Source organism: Mauremys reevesii, linkage group 4 (assembly GCF_016161935.1).
Source record: "Mauremys reevesii isolate NIE-2019 linkage group 4, ASM1616193v1, whole genome shotgun sequence".
NCBI lineage: Eukaryota > Metazoa > Chordata > Testudines > Geoemydidae > Mauremys > Mauremys reevesii.
The window spans coordinates 117,124,605-117,144,369 of record NC_052626.1 but is presented as its reverse complement, the minus strand read 5'-3'; the positions used below and the strand labels follow the sequence as shown (position 1 = coordinate 117,144,369).

Sequence of the window (19,765 nt, the reverse complement as noted above, 5' to 3'; positions counted from 1 at the left end):
CACCCAAGTTTCTGCACTTTGCAGTTTGGATGCTTCAATCCTTCCACCAGCTCTTTTTTTATTAGATTACTCTGGCAGGCCTTTTCATCCTCATCCAAATGTGTCAAGGGCTGGTTTGCACTGAAAACAGAAGAGAGGTCTCTACAGTAAATAGCAGTTGTGCGTCAAATTTGGGTTAATTAAAACAGACAATTATCAAGCAACCTGCCCATGTGGGAAGTTTCTCCTAACCTCAGGCAGTTAGTGGTTGGCTTATGACTGGTAGCAGGTTTATATGTGGAGCTGGTAGTGATCCCTGTATTTGGGATACCTAACGCTACCCATTTTAAATATTCCATTGACCTTTATTTGAGAAGCTCAAACACCTTGATTGTTTGCAGCAGCCCTTTGAAATCTGGCACGGAGCCCTCAGCCTAGAGAAGGGCCTTCCCCTTGTCTGATTAAATTCCATTCACGTGTAGCTGAGTTATAAACTGTTAAAAATCATCATTTCCCTACTGTGGCTGGGTTCCACAGGAAAGTTTTAGTAGCATCCAAAATAATAATGGACTATGAACACTCTAAAGAGTCAGGCCTGTGCCACCACCAAAGTAGAAGTGACATCACCATTAACAGTACTGAGAATGCCTGGAAGTGGGGTTTCCTGAAAATGAGAGAGATAAGACTGAGACACAGTCCCATAAGGGAAGGTAGTGGAAGCCCCAATCCAGGAGACATTTAACAGGGACTGGCATGGAAAATATATGATGGGGGAAAAAAATAAGCAAAAGCCCTTTTGAGGTGGACTAATTTGGACCTAACCGATCTCATTCACTAGTTTCTATTATTCTATCAAATGATGACACAACCTTATCTAATATGACATGAGTAGGTATTGCTATAACTAAATGTAAGATAAAAAATGGTTACCTACCTTTTCGTAACAGTTGTTCTTCAAGATGTGTTGTTTATGTCCATTCCATTCTAGGTGTGTGTGCACCGATGTGCATGGTCATCAGAGATTTTTGCCTTAGCGGTCTCTGTAGGGTCGTCTGTGGCACCCCCTTGAGTGCCACACCCATGCGTCGGTATATCAAGCACCACTAGCCCTCCACCCTCTCCGTTTCTTCATGCCAGCAACTCTGACAGAAGGGCAAGAGGGTGTGTAATGGAATGGACATAAGCAACACATCTGGAAGAACAGTTACGAAAAGTTAGGTAACCGTTTTTAATTCTTTGAGTGCTTGCTCATGTCAATTCCATTCTAAATGGCTCACAAGAAGAGTCCATGAAGGTGGGCTTGCAGTTCACGGTTGTCCAGCTTGCTGCACTGCTCTGCCAAAGCCAGTGTCTTCTCAAGCTTGCTGAGTAAGTGCATAATGTGACGCGAATGTGTGGACAGATGACCAGGTAGCAGCCCCAAAGATCTCTTGGATTGGCACCTGCGCCAGGAAGGCCACTGATGACGCTTGCGCCCTAATTGAGTGTGCTGTCACAATTGCCAGTGAAGGCACTTTTGCCAGCTCATAGTAGTAGCAGATGCAAGCAGTGATCCAGGACAGAATCCTTTGAGCAGACACTGGGAGACCTTTCATTCTGTCTGCCACCACAACGAACAACTGCGTTGACTTACAGAATGGCTTTGTCCTGTCTACATAGAAGGCCAGCACCCTTCTGATTTCCAGGGCATGCAACTTACATTCCTCATTGGATGTATGAGGCTTTGGGAAGAAGACAGGTAAGTATATGTCCTGGCCAGTATGAAACTGGGAAAATACCTTGGGCAGGAATGCCAGGTTGCAGCCCCATTTGGATCATATCCTTGTAGAATACCATATAAGGTGGTTCTGAAGTAAGTGCCATGATCTCAGACACCTTGCGGGAAGAAGTTATTGCAACCAGGAATGAAACCTTCCAGGAGAGAAGCAGGAGAAAGCAGGAAGCCAGCGGCTCAAAGGGAGGACCCATGAGCTCTGACAGCATGAGATTCAGGTCCCAGGGAGGGACAGGATCCTGGACATGTGGGTAGAGATGCTCCAGACCTTTTAAAAAAAAAACAGGCTGTCATATCGTGAGTGAAGACTGACCTGCCTTGGAATGGAGGGTGGAAAGCCAAAATGGAGGCCAAGTGGACCCTGATCAATGACAAGGACAATCTTTGGAGTTTGAGGTGCAGAATATAATTCAGGATCTCCTGAAGCAAGGCCTGCTCAGCCCAGACACATTGTTCCAAGGCCCAGCACGTGAACCTTTTCCACCTGGCCAGGTAAGTTGCTCTGGTGGAGGGTTTTCTGCTACCCAACAAGACCTGTTGAACCCGGGCCAAACATTCCTGTTCTTCCGCATTCAGCCATGCAGTAGCCATGCTGTCAAGTGCAACGCCACCAGGTTTGGGTGCAGAAGACTGCTGTGGTTCTGGGTCAGCAGGTCTACCCAGAAAAGTAGCTGCAGCAGGGTGACTACCAAAAAATCCAGCAGCCTACCAAACCAGTGCTGGTGAGGCCATGCAGGGGCTATCAGGATACCCTTTGCCCTTTCCTGTTTGATCTTCACGAGGGCTCTTTGAATTAACAGCACTGGCGGGAAGGCGTACACCAGAGCTCCCGACCATGGGAGCAGAACAGAACACGTGGCATTTCCTGTTCTGACAGGATGCAAACAAGTCCACCTGGGGAATCCCCCATCTCTGGAAGATCGTACTGACTGCCTCTGGGTGAGAAGAGAAAGTCCTACTGAGGCAATCTGCTATTACGTTCTGGGTCCTGGGCAGATGCACAGCTACCAGATGAATGGCATGCCACACACAAAAGTCTGAAAAGCAGAGACCTTCATGGCAAAGGGCTGACAACCTGGCTTCACCCTGCCTGTTGATGTAATACATCGCAGCAATATTGTCTGTCAGGACCTGCACTACCTTGCCCTTCAGGTGGGGCAAGAAAGCCTGACAGACCAGGCTAACTGCTCTGAGGTCCCTGACATTGATATGGCGGTCCAGATCATCCCGCAACCAGTGACCTTGTGTGCTGAGCTTGCCCAGGTCTGAAGCATCGGAGACCAGGGTCAGCAACTGGGCCAGGGCTGTGACAGGAACTCCCTTCAACACTGACCCGGGGTCCAAACACCAATCCACGGATGACCAGATGTGATCCAGCACCCAGACTACCCGGTCTAGGTCATGCCTGTTGGGGATCTAGACTGATGCCAGCCACACTTGCAGAGGCCAGAGATGTAGCCGGGCATGACTGACCACATATGTACATGCAGCCATATGGCCATGGGCAGTGGGTGAACCCACAGCTTGGGGAGGCTAGCCTCCCACCCCGCCCCTTCCATGCCCACCAGAGCCCAGCCCACCCCCCGCTGTGGCTGCTGCTGGCCCATGCCCAGCCCCCCCACTCAATTGTGGCTGCTAGTCCCTGCCCCCCCGGGTAGAACCTCCAGTCTCCCCCAGCCCCGGAGCTCCAGAGAGCCAGGCAGTGCGGCCACAGCCTGTCCCAGCCTCAGAGCTCCAGAGAGCAGAGCCGCGTGGCTGCAGCCTCCCCCAGCCCTGGAGCGCTGGAGAGGAGAGTCAGGTGGCGCGGTGCCAGCCTTCCCAGGGCATGCCTGCTGGCATGACCCCCAACCATGAAGACACCCCCTCTGCAGTCAAGCTGCCAGCCCCAGCGCTGGACATTTGATGTGGCCGGAGCACCCCCAACACCTAGTGCTGGGTGGCCACAGTGGCCACAGCGCCAGGAGGACAGGCAGCATGGCACAGCCCCCAGCCTGCCTGCCCCAGCCTCTGGCATGGGAACAGCAGGCAGGAGGGGGTCTGGACTCTGGTGGAGCATGGGTGGGGGCACATGAGGCAGTTTGGGAAAGAAACACCTTCCCTTGCCTACAATACCTGCCACCCATGCATGTGGCCCAACAACAACCATAGGGGAGGTGTGAGCTGTGGTGAGCGGGTGGTTCTTGACATTGGAGATTAGGGCTGACATGGCCTGGAAATGCACCTCTGGAAGGAAGGCTCTGGCTCACATGGAGTCGAGAACAGGCCCAATGAACTCTATTAGTTGTACCAGCCTTAAGGCGGATTTTTTTTCTCATTTATCAACAGGCCCAGGCAATGGCAGGTGGAACACACCAAATCGAGGCTCCTCTACACTTGTTCCTGAGATCTGCCCTTAATGAGCCAATCGTCTAGATATGGGAAGACCTGGATGCTTCATGTAAGTGGCCATTAGCACCACACATTTTGTGAACACCCTTGGGGCTGATGAGAGGCCAAAGGGCAGTTCTGTGAACTGGAAATGGCATCTGCTGACTATAAAACAGAGCAAATGTCTGTGGCCTTGGAATATGGAAAAAAGTGTCCTTCCTGTCAAGGGCGGCATACCAGTCTCCTGGATCCAGGGATGGAGGAGCCCACAGCGACCATGAGAAACTTCAACTTCTTGAGAGACTTGTTGAGGCGTTGCAGGTCCAGAATAGGTCCAAGGCCCCCTTTTGCTTTGGGGATTAGGAAGTAGCAGGAGTAGAACCCCTTTCCTTCCATGTCCCAAGGGACCTCCTCCACTACTCCAAGGTGCAGTAGGTTTTCCCTCCTGAATGAGGAGTTGCTCGTAAGAAGGGTCCCCAAAGAGGGACAGGGAAGAGGAAGGGTTGTATGGAGGGGTGGCCGAGAATTGCAAGGTACCAAGATACTATCTCTAGCACCCAGCGGTCTGAGATGACCTGTGACCAGGCCAAACGGTAGGGATGGAGATGGTTGAGGAAAGAACAAGGTGGATTGGGGGAGTTGACTGGGGTGTCGCTCTTGAGTGAACCTTCAAAATGAGCGCTTCTGACCCCCTGGATGCTTTGCCAGACTGGGTGAGTAGGAGGAGGAAGGGTGGCGACGACTAAAGCTCATTGTTAGGATATAGCTATTCAGGCCTGTCTGCAAAGGCCTATACTTTAAGAATTTAGGTATATTCTTATCACTTAGCTAGTTATAGAGGTACAAAACAAGAATCAAAATCACAGTCTGCCTATTGTGATAGACCCAGGCCAGATGGGTACAGCAGAATAGCAGAAGGCAGATATACTGGCCACTGGATTAACAGTTTTCTGTTCCCTGACTGACCAGAGCAGGGGCTGCTCCAGGCTAATGAGAACACCTGACTCTAATTAACCTGTAAAGAGTCAGGTGAGGCCATTCCGTTAATGTGACCACCTGACTCTAATTAAGGCCCTGCTGATACTATAAAAAGGGCTCACTCCAGTCAGGCAGGGGAGCCAGAGGAGAGGAAGTGCGGCTGAAGGGCGGGTTACTGAAGACACCCTCAAACCATTGTTAAAGGAGCCCTAAGGTAAGGGTGAAGAAGGGAGAAGCAGGAGAGCTGTGGGGAAGTGGCCCAGGGAAATGTAGCAACTCTGGCAGTGAAAGGCTGGCTGCCATCAACTGTTACCATTATGGTTCCTGGGCTGGAACCCGGAGTAGAGGGCGGGCCCGGGTTCCCCCCAACCCACCACTACAGGAACATCTCCTGGAAGCGGAAGTCAGGTCCCTGTCAGGACAGGAGGCTGAACAGAGACTGTGGGAGTTCTCTCACCAACCTCCTTGCAGGCCTATGATGAAAAGGGCTCAGTAGACTGTAACCCTGGCCCTAGAGAGAGAAGGGCTACGTGGAGGGTCACAGTGAGCCACTGAGGCTAGCATAAACCGCCTAGAAGCGCAGGACCCACAGGAGCAAGGTCAGAGCTCTGCCACACTGTTTATAGGCCTTCTCTCACTATGCTAGGCTAAGGCCCTGTTCTTAAGCTAAGGCCTGTGGCTAAACAGCAGGGGCAGCCATAAGCTGGGAAGCGAAAGGTCACATCCTCACTTGTCACATTGAAACAAGGCAATTTTGGGCTGTTAAAAAGATGATCCAATCTATCACCTCCAGAGAAAGGGACGAGCCTAGAAGATTTAAAGAAAACTTAGTTTGATAGCATCCTGTCTGGCAAGAACTCACTTATCAATAGTTGTGATTGTGAAACACTCACTTCTTGTTGTTTTGTCTTTATGGTTCCCACTTTTCTACTGTTTATCTGTATGGTCTCTGTCTGGTCATTTGATTGTTTCTGTCTGCTGTATAATTAATTTTGCTGGGTGTAAACCAATTAAGGTGGTGGGATATAATTGTTTAGATAATCATGTTACAGTATGTTAGGGTTGGTTAGTTAAATTTCAGTAAAATGATTGGATAAGGTATAGCTAAGTAGAACTCAAGTTTTACTATAGAGACTGAGGTCAAACAGGAAGTAAGGGGGAAAATTGGCATCACGTTTTGCTAAGGGGGGAAATGGGAACAGGGAATGGGAACAGGGACACAGGCAGGGCTCTGGGGCATCAGAGCTGGGAAGGGGGACATGGGGTAAATGCTCTGCAGTGTCAGAGCTGGGAATGGAACACTGAGGAAGGAAACTGGAATCATTGCTTGCTGGAAGTTAATCCCAATAAACATTGAATTGTCTGCACCTCCGGACTTCAAGTATTGCTCCTCTCTGTTTATGTGAGAAGGACTAGGGAAGTGGGAGGGTGAAGGGATAAGCCCTCGAACACTCATGTCTCTATCCCTTCTCTTCATAGACCCCTATCAAGGTTGTCAAGCCTTGGTGGAGGAGGCGGCTAGAACTGTTTCCTTGCAGACTGCGGTGTATGGAGGCCTGAGTGTCCTTTAACCCATGCACCCTCACATATGTCTGCTCTGCAAAGAGTCCATTCCCATCAAATGGGAGCTCCTGGACTGAGGCCTGCATTTCTTGGGACAGGCCAGTAGTCTGAAGTCAGGAGCTGTGCCTCACGACCACCACCGATGAGACCATCCTGGCTGCCAAGTCAGCTGCGTCTCACGCCATTTGAAGAGAGCACCTTGCTGCTGCTGTACCCTCCTCCACCAGGGTGCCAAACTTCTGCGCCAAATCCTGGGGCAGGGACTCCTTGAACTTGTGGAGGTTGTCTTACAAATTGAAATTATACCTGCCTAAGAGAGCTTGGTGGTTTGCCACACGGAATTGCAAGCTGGCCATAGAATAAATCTTCCTCCCAAAAAAGGTCCAGTCTCTTGGCCTCTCTGTTTTTGGGGGTTGAACTGAAGTGCCCCTGCTTGTCCTTTTCATTGGCCTCAGAGATGACCAACAAGTCATCCCTTTGGCTGGGATGAAGTTCTTTTTCTCAGCCCTCTTGAAGGTGGGAGGGATGGATGAGGGGGTCTGCCAGAGGGCCTTGGCAATTTTTAGGACCCCATCATGCACTGGTAGTATGACACAGACAGGGGTAGATGCCCAAGAGTAGATTGAACAGGGTGTCTGCCTGCTTGGCCATCTCCTCTACCTCTAGGCCAGGGGTCGGCAACTTTTCAGAAATGGTGTGCCGAGTCTTCATTTATTCACTCTAAGTTAAGATTTCGCATGCCGGTAATACATTTTAACGTTTTTAGAAGGGCTCTTTCTATAAGTTTATAATATATAACTAAACCATTGTTGTCTGTAAAGTAAATAAGGTTTTTAAAATGTTTAAGAAGCTTCACTTAAAATTAAATTAAAATGCAGAGCCCCCCAGACTGGTGGCCAGGACCTGGGCAGTGTGAGTGCCGCTGAAAATCAGCATATGTGCCGCCTTCGGCATGCGTGACATAGGTTGTCTACCCTTGCTCTAGGCCCAAGTTCATGGCAACCCGTCAATGAGTTCAGGGCCTGTGCTCTTTAGAATCGTCCGGCAGGCTGGCTCTCGAGGGACCCGCCACCACCTTGTCCGGGGAGGAGGACAATGATTGTATCGCTGGGGAGGCCCCAGGGCATCATCCCCCGTGGAGGAAAGGGGTTTTGGAGTTGGTGCTGGCTCCTCTACCACAACCTCCAAGTGCATTTCCCACACCGAGACTGGTGCTGCTGGTGCTGTCAACTGTTGCTGTGAGGCAGCAGCAGATGAGTGGTGCAAAGGGGGCATCGGCATCTGCATCACAAGCATGCCCCATGCACTGCAATAGGGCCACTGCACTGGCCACTGGCCATGTTGCCAAGGTGGCACTGTAGAGGTTGACACAACCTTTGGTGCCCCATCACGCCGGTGATGCCTCAGCGAGGGGCTAACCTCCTTTTTCCATGCGGGAGAAATCCCCTTCCAGTGACCATGGTGGGGACGTCAATGCCAGAATTTGCCAGCTGACCATCACCGCTGGAGACCAGCACTTTGACTAGGAGTATGGGGCTGGCGGGACTGGTGCTGCGATGGAGATCATTCCCATCTGTGCCAAGAAGACGACTGGCAGGAGGGTGAACGGTGCCTCCCACTAGGTGACCCGTGTCACAGAGACCGTGAACGCAGTGCCAGTGATCTAGGGCGAGCCCCAGAGGATCTGGGCTGCGAAGCTGGAGTTCTGCAGCATGGAGTCAGAGTGCTGCCTTGGCTCAGGGGATTGGTGACGCTCAACTGCTCTGTGGGGTGTCTTGGTGGCTGGCTTCCCCTCATAGGGAGCCTTTGCCACTTCCTATGGCACATGCAGTGCCGGCAGCACTGGCAGAAGCCTCTGCTCTCTAGGCTCCAGGAGAGCCTGGGAAGGCATTGGTTCAGCCACAAGTCTGGGTCCCTTACTGCTCCCGGGAGTCAGTGGCAGATCCTTTGGAGGGACTAGGGTCCCGACTGGGGAGGCACATCCATGTGGCTCCGGTGTGGACGGGTGGCCCAAACTGGGACCTTTGACTGCTACCCCATGGCCTTTCTTGCCCAGCACCAGGGAGACGTGTTTTTTGGTCTTTTTGGGCGCCGGCGATGGAGAGCCGTGCCAGACAGAGCTCAGTGCCAGGCTGTGCTACAAACCCAGGCCAAGGTACTAGGGGTAGAGTCTGGCCGGAAAGGCTCAGAAGCTGGGCGGAGGGCAGCCTCCATGAGGAGAGCTTGCAAACAGATTTCATGCTCTTTCTGGGTCCCGGGTCAAAAGTTTTTACAAATAAGGCACTTGTCCTTCACATGTGATTTCCCCCAAGCACTTCACGCAGCTGCCATGGGAGTCAGTAACAGGCATAGGCCTGTTGCAATCTGAGCAGGGCTTAAATCTCAGAGACTGGGGCATGTCCTGCCTGGGGCGAAGTCCCTGATGGGAGTCTAACTTCTAAACATACTTAACACTAACTACTATAAACAAACTATTTACAAGGCCCTAAGGCTTGAAGTAAGAAGAGACAAAACTGCTAGTCCTTGGTAGGCCAGGAAAGCTGCTAAGACCAAACATCACGGGTGGTAAGAAGGAACTGAGAGGGCATAGGATCGGTGGTGCCTGATATACCGACACATGAGCACGGCACAACAGGGTGCCACAGCCGTCCCTATGGACACCGCTAAGGCAAAAATCTCTGACGACTGTGCACATGAGCGCGCACACACCTAGAATAGAATCAACATGAGCAAGCACTGGAAAAAGAACTAATTGTTGTTATAAGGAAGTTATATTTACTTTTTAAATATAAAATCTCAAACTGTCTCTCCCTACCTTTGTGGTTTTCTTGCACTGGCTTGAGATGAACAAAAAGACAGAAAAAGTGACTGCATTCTTTGACAGTTCTTCAAACAGAAGGAAAGAACTGTAAACTTCATTTTTGAAAAACAAGTCAGTTCCAAGTGAATACGTGGGAAACAATCCATTGCACGTGTCACAATTTCTTCTTCTTGAATCTCAAACAAAAAGTGGAACAATTCAAACTTGAACTTATTTTCGTTCCGGTCTTTAGAGGACAGAGACGCCAACGCTATGCCTACTTCTTCAACCCAGTTCAGTACTTTGCTCTTTGTGTCAAGTGAAGTTTTACAGCCTAAGCATTTCTCAATCTCCTTCATTCTATCCATGTTTAAGAGACCAAACAGGAAACGCACTGTTAACATTAAATAATCATTTTTAGGTTCTTCATAACTTTGTAATAGTTTAGACACATCTTTTGTAACTGTCACCGACTCTTCCACTGTTTCTTCCTCTTCCTCCAGTACATAAAACAAAGCTGCAAAAAACTCTTGAAAACTTAGGTGAATGAAGCTGTAGGCATGTTCACAGTCAATATCTTTTTGAAAAATGCTCTTGTTGAGAAAGAGGGATTGAATATTGGATACATCTAAACCATGCTTCTTGAGATCATCTTCTTCAAACAGTATTATCTTTCGCCAGACTCCTTCTCTGGCTAAGGAGCACAGCTTTCTGAGATTAGTTTGTCTGGAATGCTTTGACATGCAGCTATGATCCCTTAATAAACTGGACAGAAAGAGCATATACACTGCAGTGGTTGTTTTTGAAGTTTGTGTGAGATCTTCACCTTTTTCAATCTGTTGTTTGATCACAGTGCAGATAATCCAACATACAATTGGAACAAAACACATTGTAAAGAGAATTTCATTCTCTATTACAAATCCAAAAGCTTTTGCTGCTTGTTTTTTATCTTCAAAGAACTTGTGGAAATACTCCTCCCTGTCTTCCTCAGAAAATCCCAAGATCTCTGCATAATGCGGAAACTTTAGACAGTTTTGGAGTTTTTCCAGAGCAGTTGGTCTTGTTGTGATCAGTAAGAATGATTTTGGAAGAACTTTTTTCCTAAATAAACTGCCCAATATGATTTCCACTGGCTGCTTCTCACAGGGATCAGTGTACAAATTAGTGATTTGTTGATCAAATGAAAATTTCAATTCATCAAAACCATCAATTATAAAAAGGAGTTTTTCTGGGTCCATCAAAATATCTTTAATTGGTGCATTTTTGTCAGGGCAATTGTTTAAAATCAAATCAGCAACACTTATCTGCTTGGTAGACAGGTTCATTTCTCTGCAGCTTATGTAGAAAACATAATCAAATCTGCCAGGATAGATCTTTTCAGATGCCCAGTCCAACATGATCTTTCTTACTGTCATTGTTTTCCCAATCCCAGCAGCTCCCTGAAGCACAATGGTTCGTGGTGTTGGTCTGCGTTTATCAATGTCGAACAAACTTTCTATCTTAGTTGGAGTAGCTGTCTTAGCCAGGATCTCTGCATGTCTCTTTCCTGTTGCCATTATTTCATGTTGTTTGGCCTCCCAGTGGCGATGTTCCTTTACAATAAGCAGCTGTGTGTATCTTCTGTTTAGACTCACACACTCACCCAGACGAGCATTCCTGTCTTCTATAGATTGGTATTCTTCCTGTATATGTTCACTGTATGTCATCCTGTAATCTAATTCAGTGACATGAAGCATGAGAAACATTGAGTATACAATACAAGAAACATTCAACAAAAGGAAAGGCATTACAATGAAGCCATTTAGATGGACATGAAATCCTGAAACACTAGATCATGGACATCACTGACATCCTGTGTGACCACAGCACAGACCACTCCTGGGCAGATGAACGATCAGCTGGTTCTCATGCCATGAAGCCACTCCCTCACTCACACAATTCCACTGCTGCTCAATCCTTACTGATTATGCAACATACAAACTGGATAACACATACCGTTTGCTGCTATCCCAAATGATTTTGGATTAGGGTCCAGGGCTGAAAAAGAAATCATATGTTCATATATTAAGTCATAGTCAGCTGTCAGCAAATGGGTATATCCAGAGGGTTAATGGACTTTTAAAAAGAATCAAAAGAGTAAGAACAATGAAACACTCATGCTCAAAAAAGAAAACAAATTAACAACACAGAGGACAATGGTGCATGGGGTGAACTGTGATGTCCTGCTCAAGAGAACCAAACCTATGAGCCACTGTGTACCTCTCTGCCTTAGAAAGAGTAAGAGCGTTTCTACTACGCTGTGTCAGATCCCTGTGTGTCTGTGTGCCTTGCCGGTGCACTCTTCAAGACACTGCCAGTTTCAACCTTGCCTTGCAGATAATTCCAGCTCCTGAGTTCCCCAGAGATGTCTCCCAGCAGCATCCAGTACCTCTCACTGGACACTCACGGAAATTGTTAAGCTTCATTGCTGCCTCCCAAGAGGCAGAGCACACACCAGCCTGTTAGATTAGCCAAAGACTCTCACTTCATTTTAATCCACAGCACTGAGATGGTTTGGTAATAAAACAAGGTAAGTTTATTAACAAAGAACAGAGATTTAAGTGATCCTAAGCAAGATACCCACTAGGTGACCAAAGAGATCCCTCTTAACCATGCCATTTGTAATGCCAAGAGAGATCCCTAAAACCAGACAGATAGGCAGTGAGAATTATTTTACAATTGTCTCTAAAACAGGTGCATGCATGGCCATGTTTAGAAAGAAAAAAAAAATGGTCAGCAGGAAAAATCTCTCAGGCAATTGACTGCCTAAGGATATTCACTTGCTCTTTACATGGCCCTTTGGATTCGACTCTGTAACGTGCATTGTTTTTATCTCAGAGGGATATGGGCAGCATTAAAGGGACGCAGAAGATTATCAAGAGATCAATAGATCTATGACATCATAATTTCCTGACCGGAGGTTCAGCTATTCTAAGTATTTTAGCTTTGGTGGCCTCACTCCACGACACAATCTAACAGACAAACACACATTTCAAATAACTTGTTTCTGCAAATTAGCACCTAAGGCCCCTCTCCTATAAATAGAGCAGTACACCCAAGATCACTTTCTGAATTTAAGGGCAACCCAGGATCTACCCTGCCCCTTCCCCAAGACCCTGCCCCTTCCACGAAGCCCTGCTCTGCTCACTCCATTATCCCTCCCCCTCACTCGCTCTCCCCCACCCTCAATCACTTTCACCGGGCTGGGGGAAGGGGTTGAGGTTTGGGGGAGGGGGTGTGTGGACTCTGGGCTGAGGGGTTCACAGTATGGGAGGGGGCTCTGGGCTGAGCCTGGGGCAGGTGGTTGGGGTGCAGGAGGGGGAATGGGGTGCTGGCTCTGGGAGGGGGCTCAGGGCTGGGGCTTGGGGTGCAGGGGGGGTTGGGGTGCAGGGAGGGTATGGGTCTGGGCGGGAGGGTTGGGGTACAGCCTCCCACCAGGCGGCACTTACCGCAGGCAGCTCCCAGTTGGCAGCTTCCAGCCTGCCCCGGCTCCAGGCTGCTTCCAGAAGGGGCCAACACGCCTCTGTGGCCCCTGAGGGTGGGGCACGTGGCTCTGCGCACTGCCCCTCTCTACTGGCACTACCTCCTCAGCTCTCATTGGCCATAGTTCCCCGTTCCTGGCCAATGGGAGCTGCGGGGGTGGTGCTTGCAGGCAGGAGTAGCACGCTGAGATCCCTGCTCCCCACCACATGGGGCCGCGGGGCTGCAGTGACCGCATGGGGAGCAGCATGGGGCTGGGGCAGTCAGGGAGCAAGCCTGCTTAGTGGCAGCCCTGCTCCACCACTGGAGATCATGATTGACTGGGAGAGTCCCCAGGATCCATCAGTTGATTGCAATCAACTGGTTGGTGACCACTGAAATAGAGCCCCATGTGAATTACACCAGGGGTCCCCAACGCGGTGCCTGCAGGCACATCTAAGTGCACCTACATACTGGCCAGCGGATGAGCATCTGCCGAAATGCTGCCGACAAGTGGTGTCATCCAGAGGCGTCACTGCCAAAATGCCGCCAATTTTGTTCCCCAAAATTAAAAATTCTGCAAAATTCGGCATATTTTATTTGTCAAAATAACGCAGTATAATCACTCCAGTTTCAATTATTTTGGTAATTTATTTCAAAATACCTGCCAACAAGTATGTCAACAATACAGACAAGAGTTCAACAACCTAGTTCCAGTTGCGGGGTACTGGAGGGGGCTGCGTGTAGCCCCCAGAGTCCGGACACCTGCACTCCCATCCACCCAGAGCCCAGCTGTGGGGGACCCTCTGGCCCAGACACCAGCAACCCCAGAGCCTTTACTCTCCCCAACTTCTTTACTGTCCTGCCGGGGGACATGGTGTGGCGCAGCCCTCTTCCTCACACTTTGCCAGAGCTGGCTGGATCTCCCAGGCCCTCTCCCGTCCACAGGAGAAATGAGGAACAAACAGCATGCAGCCTCCACACCTGCCAGGCTGGATGCCCAGTTCACTGCATGGTGGGCTCTGCAGAGTCCAGCAGACCCTAGTGGTGGCCAGAAATTCTGCGGGGAGAAATGGAATTGTGCAAAATTCTGCATTCTTCAGTGGTGCAGAATTCTCCCAGGAGTAAAGTGTAATGTAAAACATTTAATCAAATAATGAAGTCTTATCAGATGTCATGACCAGGCTGTTAAATTAGCTGAGAAGTTTGGAGAAATCAAAATTTTTGATGTAAGTTATAAGAAGTGCACATTAGAAAGGTTCTACTGTAGACAGGGCACTGATGGACTGATGTGGCATCTTTATTTAATAGGATTTGTAGCTCAGATGAAATTAACTTGTAGTTTACATTGAGTTAAAATGATTAATTTGTGCAGTGATTTTTTAAAAGTGATTTTATATTTTTAAGTATTCGGAGAATAAAAGAGTTTTCCAGCTTTAGATGCTTTTCTGTCAAGGTAAAATTTAAAAATTGTGCTTTTAAAAAAAAATATTAAAACTTTCAAGTCTCCTGTAAATCATCATCGGACATTAAAACATATTGGATCAAACAAAGTCTGGGCATACAAATATGGTCATTTTGGAATGAATTTCTCTCTTTTACTGTTCATATAAAACTCTGCTTCAGTGCATTGTGAGGTTCCTACACAGGTTGTAATTCATATATGTCTTATACTTTTAATGAAGTTTGCAGTTCCCCCATAGAGTAAATCCATGCTGTCATGTCTTATATTCTTGAGGAACATGAAAAGTACAGAAATTCTGGGACATTTCAGGCTTGTGCTCTACAGGTTTTGTTGTTGCTGTTTGAATATTTGTAGTTGCCTGAATTTATCTTTTTAATAATAATATATCTTGTAGAAGAAGTTCCTGCCTGAATCTGTCTTTAAAAATCTTAGAAAAGATGTATGTTTATTTAGCTATTTTTTGTGACAATGAAGTGTATGCATCTTGGTTTTTAGTCTTATTGTCTTAGAATTTCAAATTGGTATCAAAAGCCTGTTCCTACTGCTGCTTCTTTTACCGCACATAATCTGGGGATATTCAAGGGGAAAAGATTTAAAGGAGTTACAGGAATGATATGTATTTACCTTTTCTTTTTTCTTCTTTGAGTTTAACCGCAGAGTCTCTCAGATTGATCTGGGTGAATACTTCTATAGCTACATCTAACACAGTGTCTTCACCGTAGAATTTCACCAGGAGATTCTTCGTATCTATTCTGTCCGCATTCTCCAGTGGACCTTGGGGGATGTTACCTTCTCCATCAAAGTCAATGAAAGATAATTTGTCTTTAAATCTTTTAAAATTTTCCTGAGAGAGTTCATCCAGTGCACATAACAGAAGGTCATTAATTTTGCTGCTTGTAATTGCCATCATCTGGAACCAGGAGGAAATTAAAATATAACAGTAGGACTGAGGATTAGAGTTCATTTACTAGGAATCAGCATACAATCACAATTTTTCCTTGTAGAGAAAAGGAGAGCTAGAATTGCTTTCAAGACTCCTGGGTTCCTTTCCCAGTTCTGACAATGACTTGCTATGTGACCATGTCTACTGACTTCTCTGGGGCTTGTTTATTTATCTGTAAAATGAGCATAGTAGTAGCTTCTGTGCCTATATCACAGGTATTTTTAAACTCAATTAACATTTGTAAAGTGCTTTGAGATCCTCAAATAAAATGTAAATACACAATATTATTACATAACCAGTTTAAGATAATAAATTCAGAAATTTTACCACCCAATTACTTTGGGTTCCATACAGCATGTTCTTTCAGGAGAGAATATTAAACTGAATTTCTCACTTGAAGGAGAAGTTTGAATTACATATGCAGTGGTTTTACAGCCTAGAAAAAAAACGAGTGATGGGAGAGACTCATAGACTTTAAGGCCAGAAGGGACCATTATGATCATCTAGTCTGACCTCCTGCACAACGCAAGCCACAGAATCTCACACCTCCAGTCCTGTAACAGACCCCACTTGAGTCTATTGCAACAAAGGGTCAATTGCATCTGTAGTGTAGCACATGACTTCATTTGAACCATGGTGTGCCTATGATGTTCATATTTGACAAGCAAAGGGGGACAAATTTTGATCAATGTTGTATAAGGAGTTAACAGCTATTTAGTGCCTGAGATCTTTTTACTGGCTGATCTCTGGAAACACAGGATTGTAGTAGCAACAGTATAACTAAAAGTGAAGGGTGGCAGGGTGAAGACTCTCCATCCAGTTCACAAAGCTGCAGCAGAATGCAGGGGTTAGGGTAAGGGCTATAAACCAGCTTCCCACCCACAAACAGAATTCTCCCCAGGCCACTCACCATCACTAGAGTAGTTAGCCACCTGCTACAGAAATGTGTATGGGAATATTTGTTCAGATGAGGACTGTGAAAATCAGGATGACAGCAGAAATTGACATATTCTGGGATGTGCTGAAATTAATGTTTCTCTGGTTGGGATTATATATCTTCCCTATATCTGTGCTTAAGTGGACTGAGAGTGCAAGTGGGAGGTTATGGTGGGGATCAGACACAAACCCCTATTCAAAATTAATCTTTTTTTTAGTAATTCTGGTGAATTCAGTTCTCAGAGCACCCGAGTTTCTTAGGATGGGACCATTCAACATAACTATCACACTACTATTGTCTTATCTCAGCAGAACTTGTACTGGGAGCAGCGCCTGCAGGCAAAGGGGTGGCAGGACATGCTGGTTGCCACTTCCCACAGCTCCCATTGGCTGGAAACCAGGGAATTGCCGCCCCTGGGAGCTGGTGGCGGGGGCTTCCTGCAGACGGTCAACGTCAGCAAAATGTCTTGCAGCCTGCAATCAGATTTCCTTGATGGGCCACAGGTTTCCCTCCATTGATCTAACCCCTACTGACTAAAACAAACTTGTTTTGTAATGACGTCCTGTGTTTACGTGGCCTGTGATGACCTGAAAGTTACATATAATCGGTTACTTTTAATAATGGTAAAGATTAAGGTTGTATAAAACCAATAGTTCTCTCTCTGAGGGCTGGTCTACACTACGGGGGGAAATCGATCTAAGATACGCAACTTCAGCTACGTGAAGTATCTTAGATCGAATTACCTACCGTCCTCACGGCGCGGGATCGATGTCTGCGGCTCCCCATGTCGACTCCGCTACCGCCGTTTGGGTTGGTGGAGTTCCGGAGTCGACAGGAGCTCATTCGGGGATCGATATATCGCGTCTAGATGAGACACAATATATCGATCCCTGAGAAATCGATTGCTACCCGCCAATACGGTGGGTAGTGAAGACGTAGCCTGACTCATGAAGTTTCAGGCTGCAAACTGAAATTCACATACCACAAAGGTCCAGGCTGAAGCCCTATTCCAACAAGGCTGTAAATTCCAAGAGACAAATTTACTAAAATGTAACAAGTTAAGATAAAAATGCACCCACATATAAATACCAAGCGTATTTACTGTTGCCCAGGAAGATGTTATACACAAGACATAATCAGTCCAATGTACTTCTTCTCCTTCAATCTTCTCAGTGTTCAGATGCATGCATAAAAAAAGCAGGAAGTCCTAGCTGCAATACTGTCACCAAAAAGCCACATCAGCACTGTAACAAAAGCAAACTCCTTCAATAAAACTAGCACAGGTGGCGTACGACAGTGATAGGTAGCTTAGCAATACCTAACAGACATCCTGTTTTTCTTTTACTCATATCTGACTTTTAGATAACATTGGGACTTTGGACACTTACCATTTTAACAACAGTAACATAGTTTCTCCATATTTTTATGGTATAATAATTGTGTCTCTATTTTTCTTAATACCACATATAGGTCAAAATGTACAAATTCCCCCTCATGATCCTATTCTTTCAAATGAACAGTACTCATTTTTACTAGCTAGAATGCATTTCATTGGAGAATAGGATCTTTGGAGGGCACCTAATGGAAGCCTCAAAAATGAGAAAAGGGACTGTATACAGTTAAATAGGGAAATATTTTTCATAGTAAGGGGTTGAAAAAATGGGGGCTTATATGGAAAAATAGATTAATTTGGTGTTTTTCAACCAACTTTTCTTACAAGCTATAGGCCATTAGCTAAACCTCCCATGCCTCCTTACGCCTGTCTCTGAGTGAGATTTGAAGGCACCAGTGAGAGAATTACTGCATATTCAATCAGCATTAATGCTTGAGTTGCCTATGCCAATACCCACCAGTAGCTGAAGAAGCATGCTGCATAGAGCAGCCCTTCTCTAAGAGGCTTGTTAGTCCAGATGCAAGTAATAGTAGCCGTGAAGCCACCATAACTTGTGCCAGGGGCTGAAACTGAGCCATCTTAGGGACTGGGGGAGTGCGAAGTTGGCATACAGTTAGATACAGTCCTTGGATCCCAGGCTTAGCAGAGCTTGATCAGACTTGAGGACCAGAGCCACTGTATTAATTTATGGAAACCCTCAGCACCAGAAAAATAGAGATAAACCAGAAACAGCAAAAAAAATTCTGTAAATGCTGTTGAGGCACTCAAATGCCTCCACCGATTTATAATAGGTTAAAAGAGCGAACTATGTATGATATAACATGATCACTATGAAGTACTGTATCTGAAGGCTATAAACATCAAAGACAGGATTTGTTTAAGGCGGTTTATGGAAAGGAGTAACTGGCTGAAAGGAAAATTTAGGATGAACGTCAGGAAAAAAAAATCTCCTAAACATGAGAACTATTGCTACTGTTATTTGTACTGCAGTAACGCATACGTGTCAAGTTCTTTGTAGGCATCACGGCAAAGGGGAGTTTTAAGAAGACAAACGAAGGAAGAAAAAGAGGTAGCTAGGCTGGAGGATTATAGGGCACTCTCTAAGGGGCAGCATGGGAGACACCATGAAGGTCACTATTTGAAAAGCCAATAACTGGGCAATTCAAGCTGGCACCATAGGTCAATCAGAGGCAGGAGTCAACATCACAATACTCCTCCCTTTCTGCTCATCTGCAAAAGACAAAACAAGAACAAACCATGGGCTCCTGCTCTCTTTACTGACTGAGGCAAAACTACCATTGCCATGGAGCTCCATGTTACACAGAGGGAGGGATAGCTCAGTGGGTTGAGCATTAGTCTGCTAAACCCAGGGTTGAGAACTCAATCCCTAAGGGGGTCATTTAGGGATTTGGGGCAAAAATCTGTCTGGGGACTGATCCCGCTTTGAACAGGGGGTTGGACTAGATGAGGTCCCTTCCAAGCCTCATATTCTATGAACCCACAATGCTGACTTGGTCTGCTTTAAATTGTATCAATTTGCAGGGTTGGTATGAGAGTTCTGATGAATGCTATAGACACAGAGATTAAAAAAAATTATGCCTCAGGCAACATAACCCCTGACTTTACCTTTGTGTGTCTTTTTCTGTACATGCCAACGATTCTAGCCTTCTTCTTATCATCATCATCATCAACTGTAAATATGATCTAAGTGAATTAATAATTTATGCATTGAAGACTCACCTTGAAGCCTGCAGAGAGCTTGTTTAGGTTGAATTTGTATCATTTCCCCCAGAGTAAATGGAGGAGAACGGTCTCTGAAATCTTTTGAGAACTGAAAACAGTTTCACTTTCACTTAACTAGCTTAGTCCATGTAACCCTTCTGCCCCTCTGAGTTGGCAGCAACAAGGGCTGGGTTCAGTATCCAGGGGTTCCGTGTCAATAACACAATGCAAAACCGGCTCGAGCCCCCACCCAGTGACCTGGGACAATTACATACCACCCACCTGGGCGCCTCTAGGAGGCAATACTTCCCCACTCGCAAGAACAGAGTCCAAGTGTAGCAAAATC

At 46.7% G+C, this 19,765-nt stretch overlaps 1 protein-coding gene across 1 annotated transcript in view; it reads right to left on the bottom strand.

The window, feature by feature from the left end:
* The window catches only part of LOC120403989 (NACHT, LRR and PYD domains-containing protein 3-like), an 85,159-nt gene extending 65,641 nt beyond the window's left edge, over nt 1-19,518 (bottom strand). Inside the window, exons 1-9 of the mRNA XM_039536005.1 lie at nt 19,438-19,518; nt 17,384-17,548; nt 15,049-15,334; nt 11,457-11,498; nt 9,519-11,175; nt 5,468-5,486; nt 1,758-1,890; nt 619-643; nt 4-120 (exon numbers count right to left, since the gene is read on the bottom strand). Coding sequence (XP_039391939.1) covers nt 4-120; nt 619-643; nt 1,758-1,890; nt 5,468-5,486; nt 9,519-11,175; nt 11,457-11,498; nt 15,049-15,334 — 2,279 coding nt within the window. The 5' untranslated portion in view covers nt 17,384-17,548; nt 19,438-19,518. The remainder of the gene's footprint in view (nt 1-3; nt 121-618; nt 644-1,757; nt 1,891-5,467; nt 5,487-9,518; nt 11,176-11,456; nt 11,499-15,048; nt 15,335-17,383; nt 17,549-19,437) is intronic.
* Nucleotides 19,519-19,765: the final 247 nt, after the last annotated feature.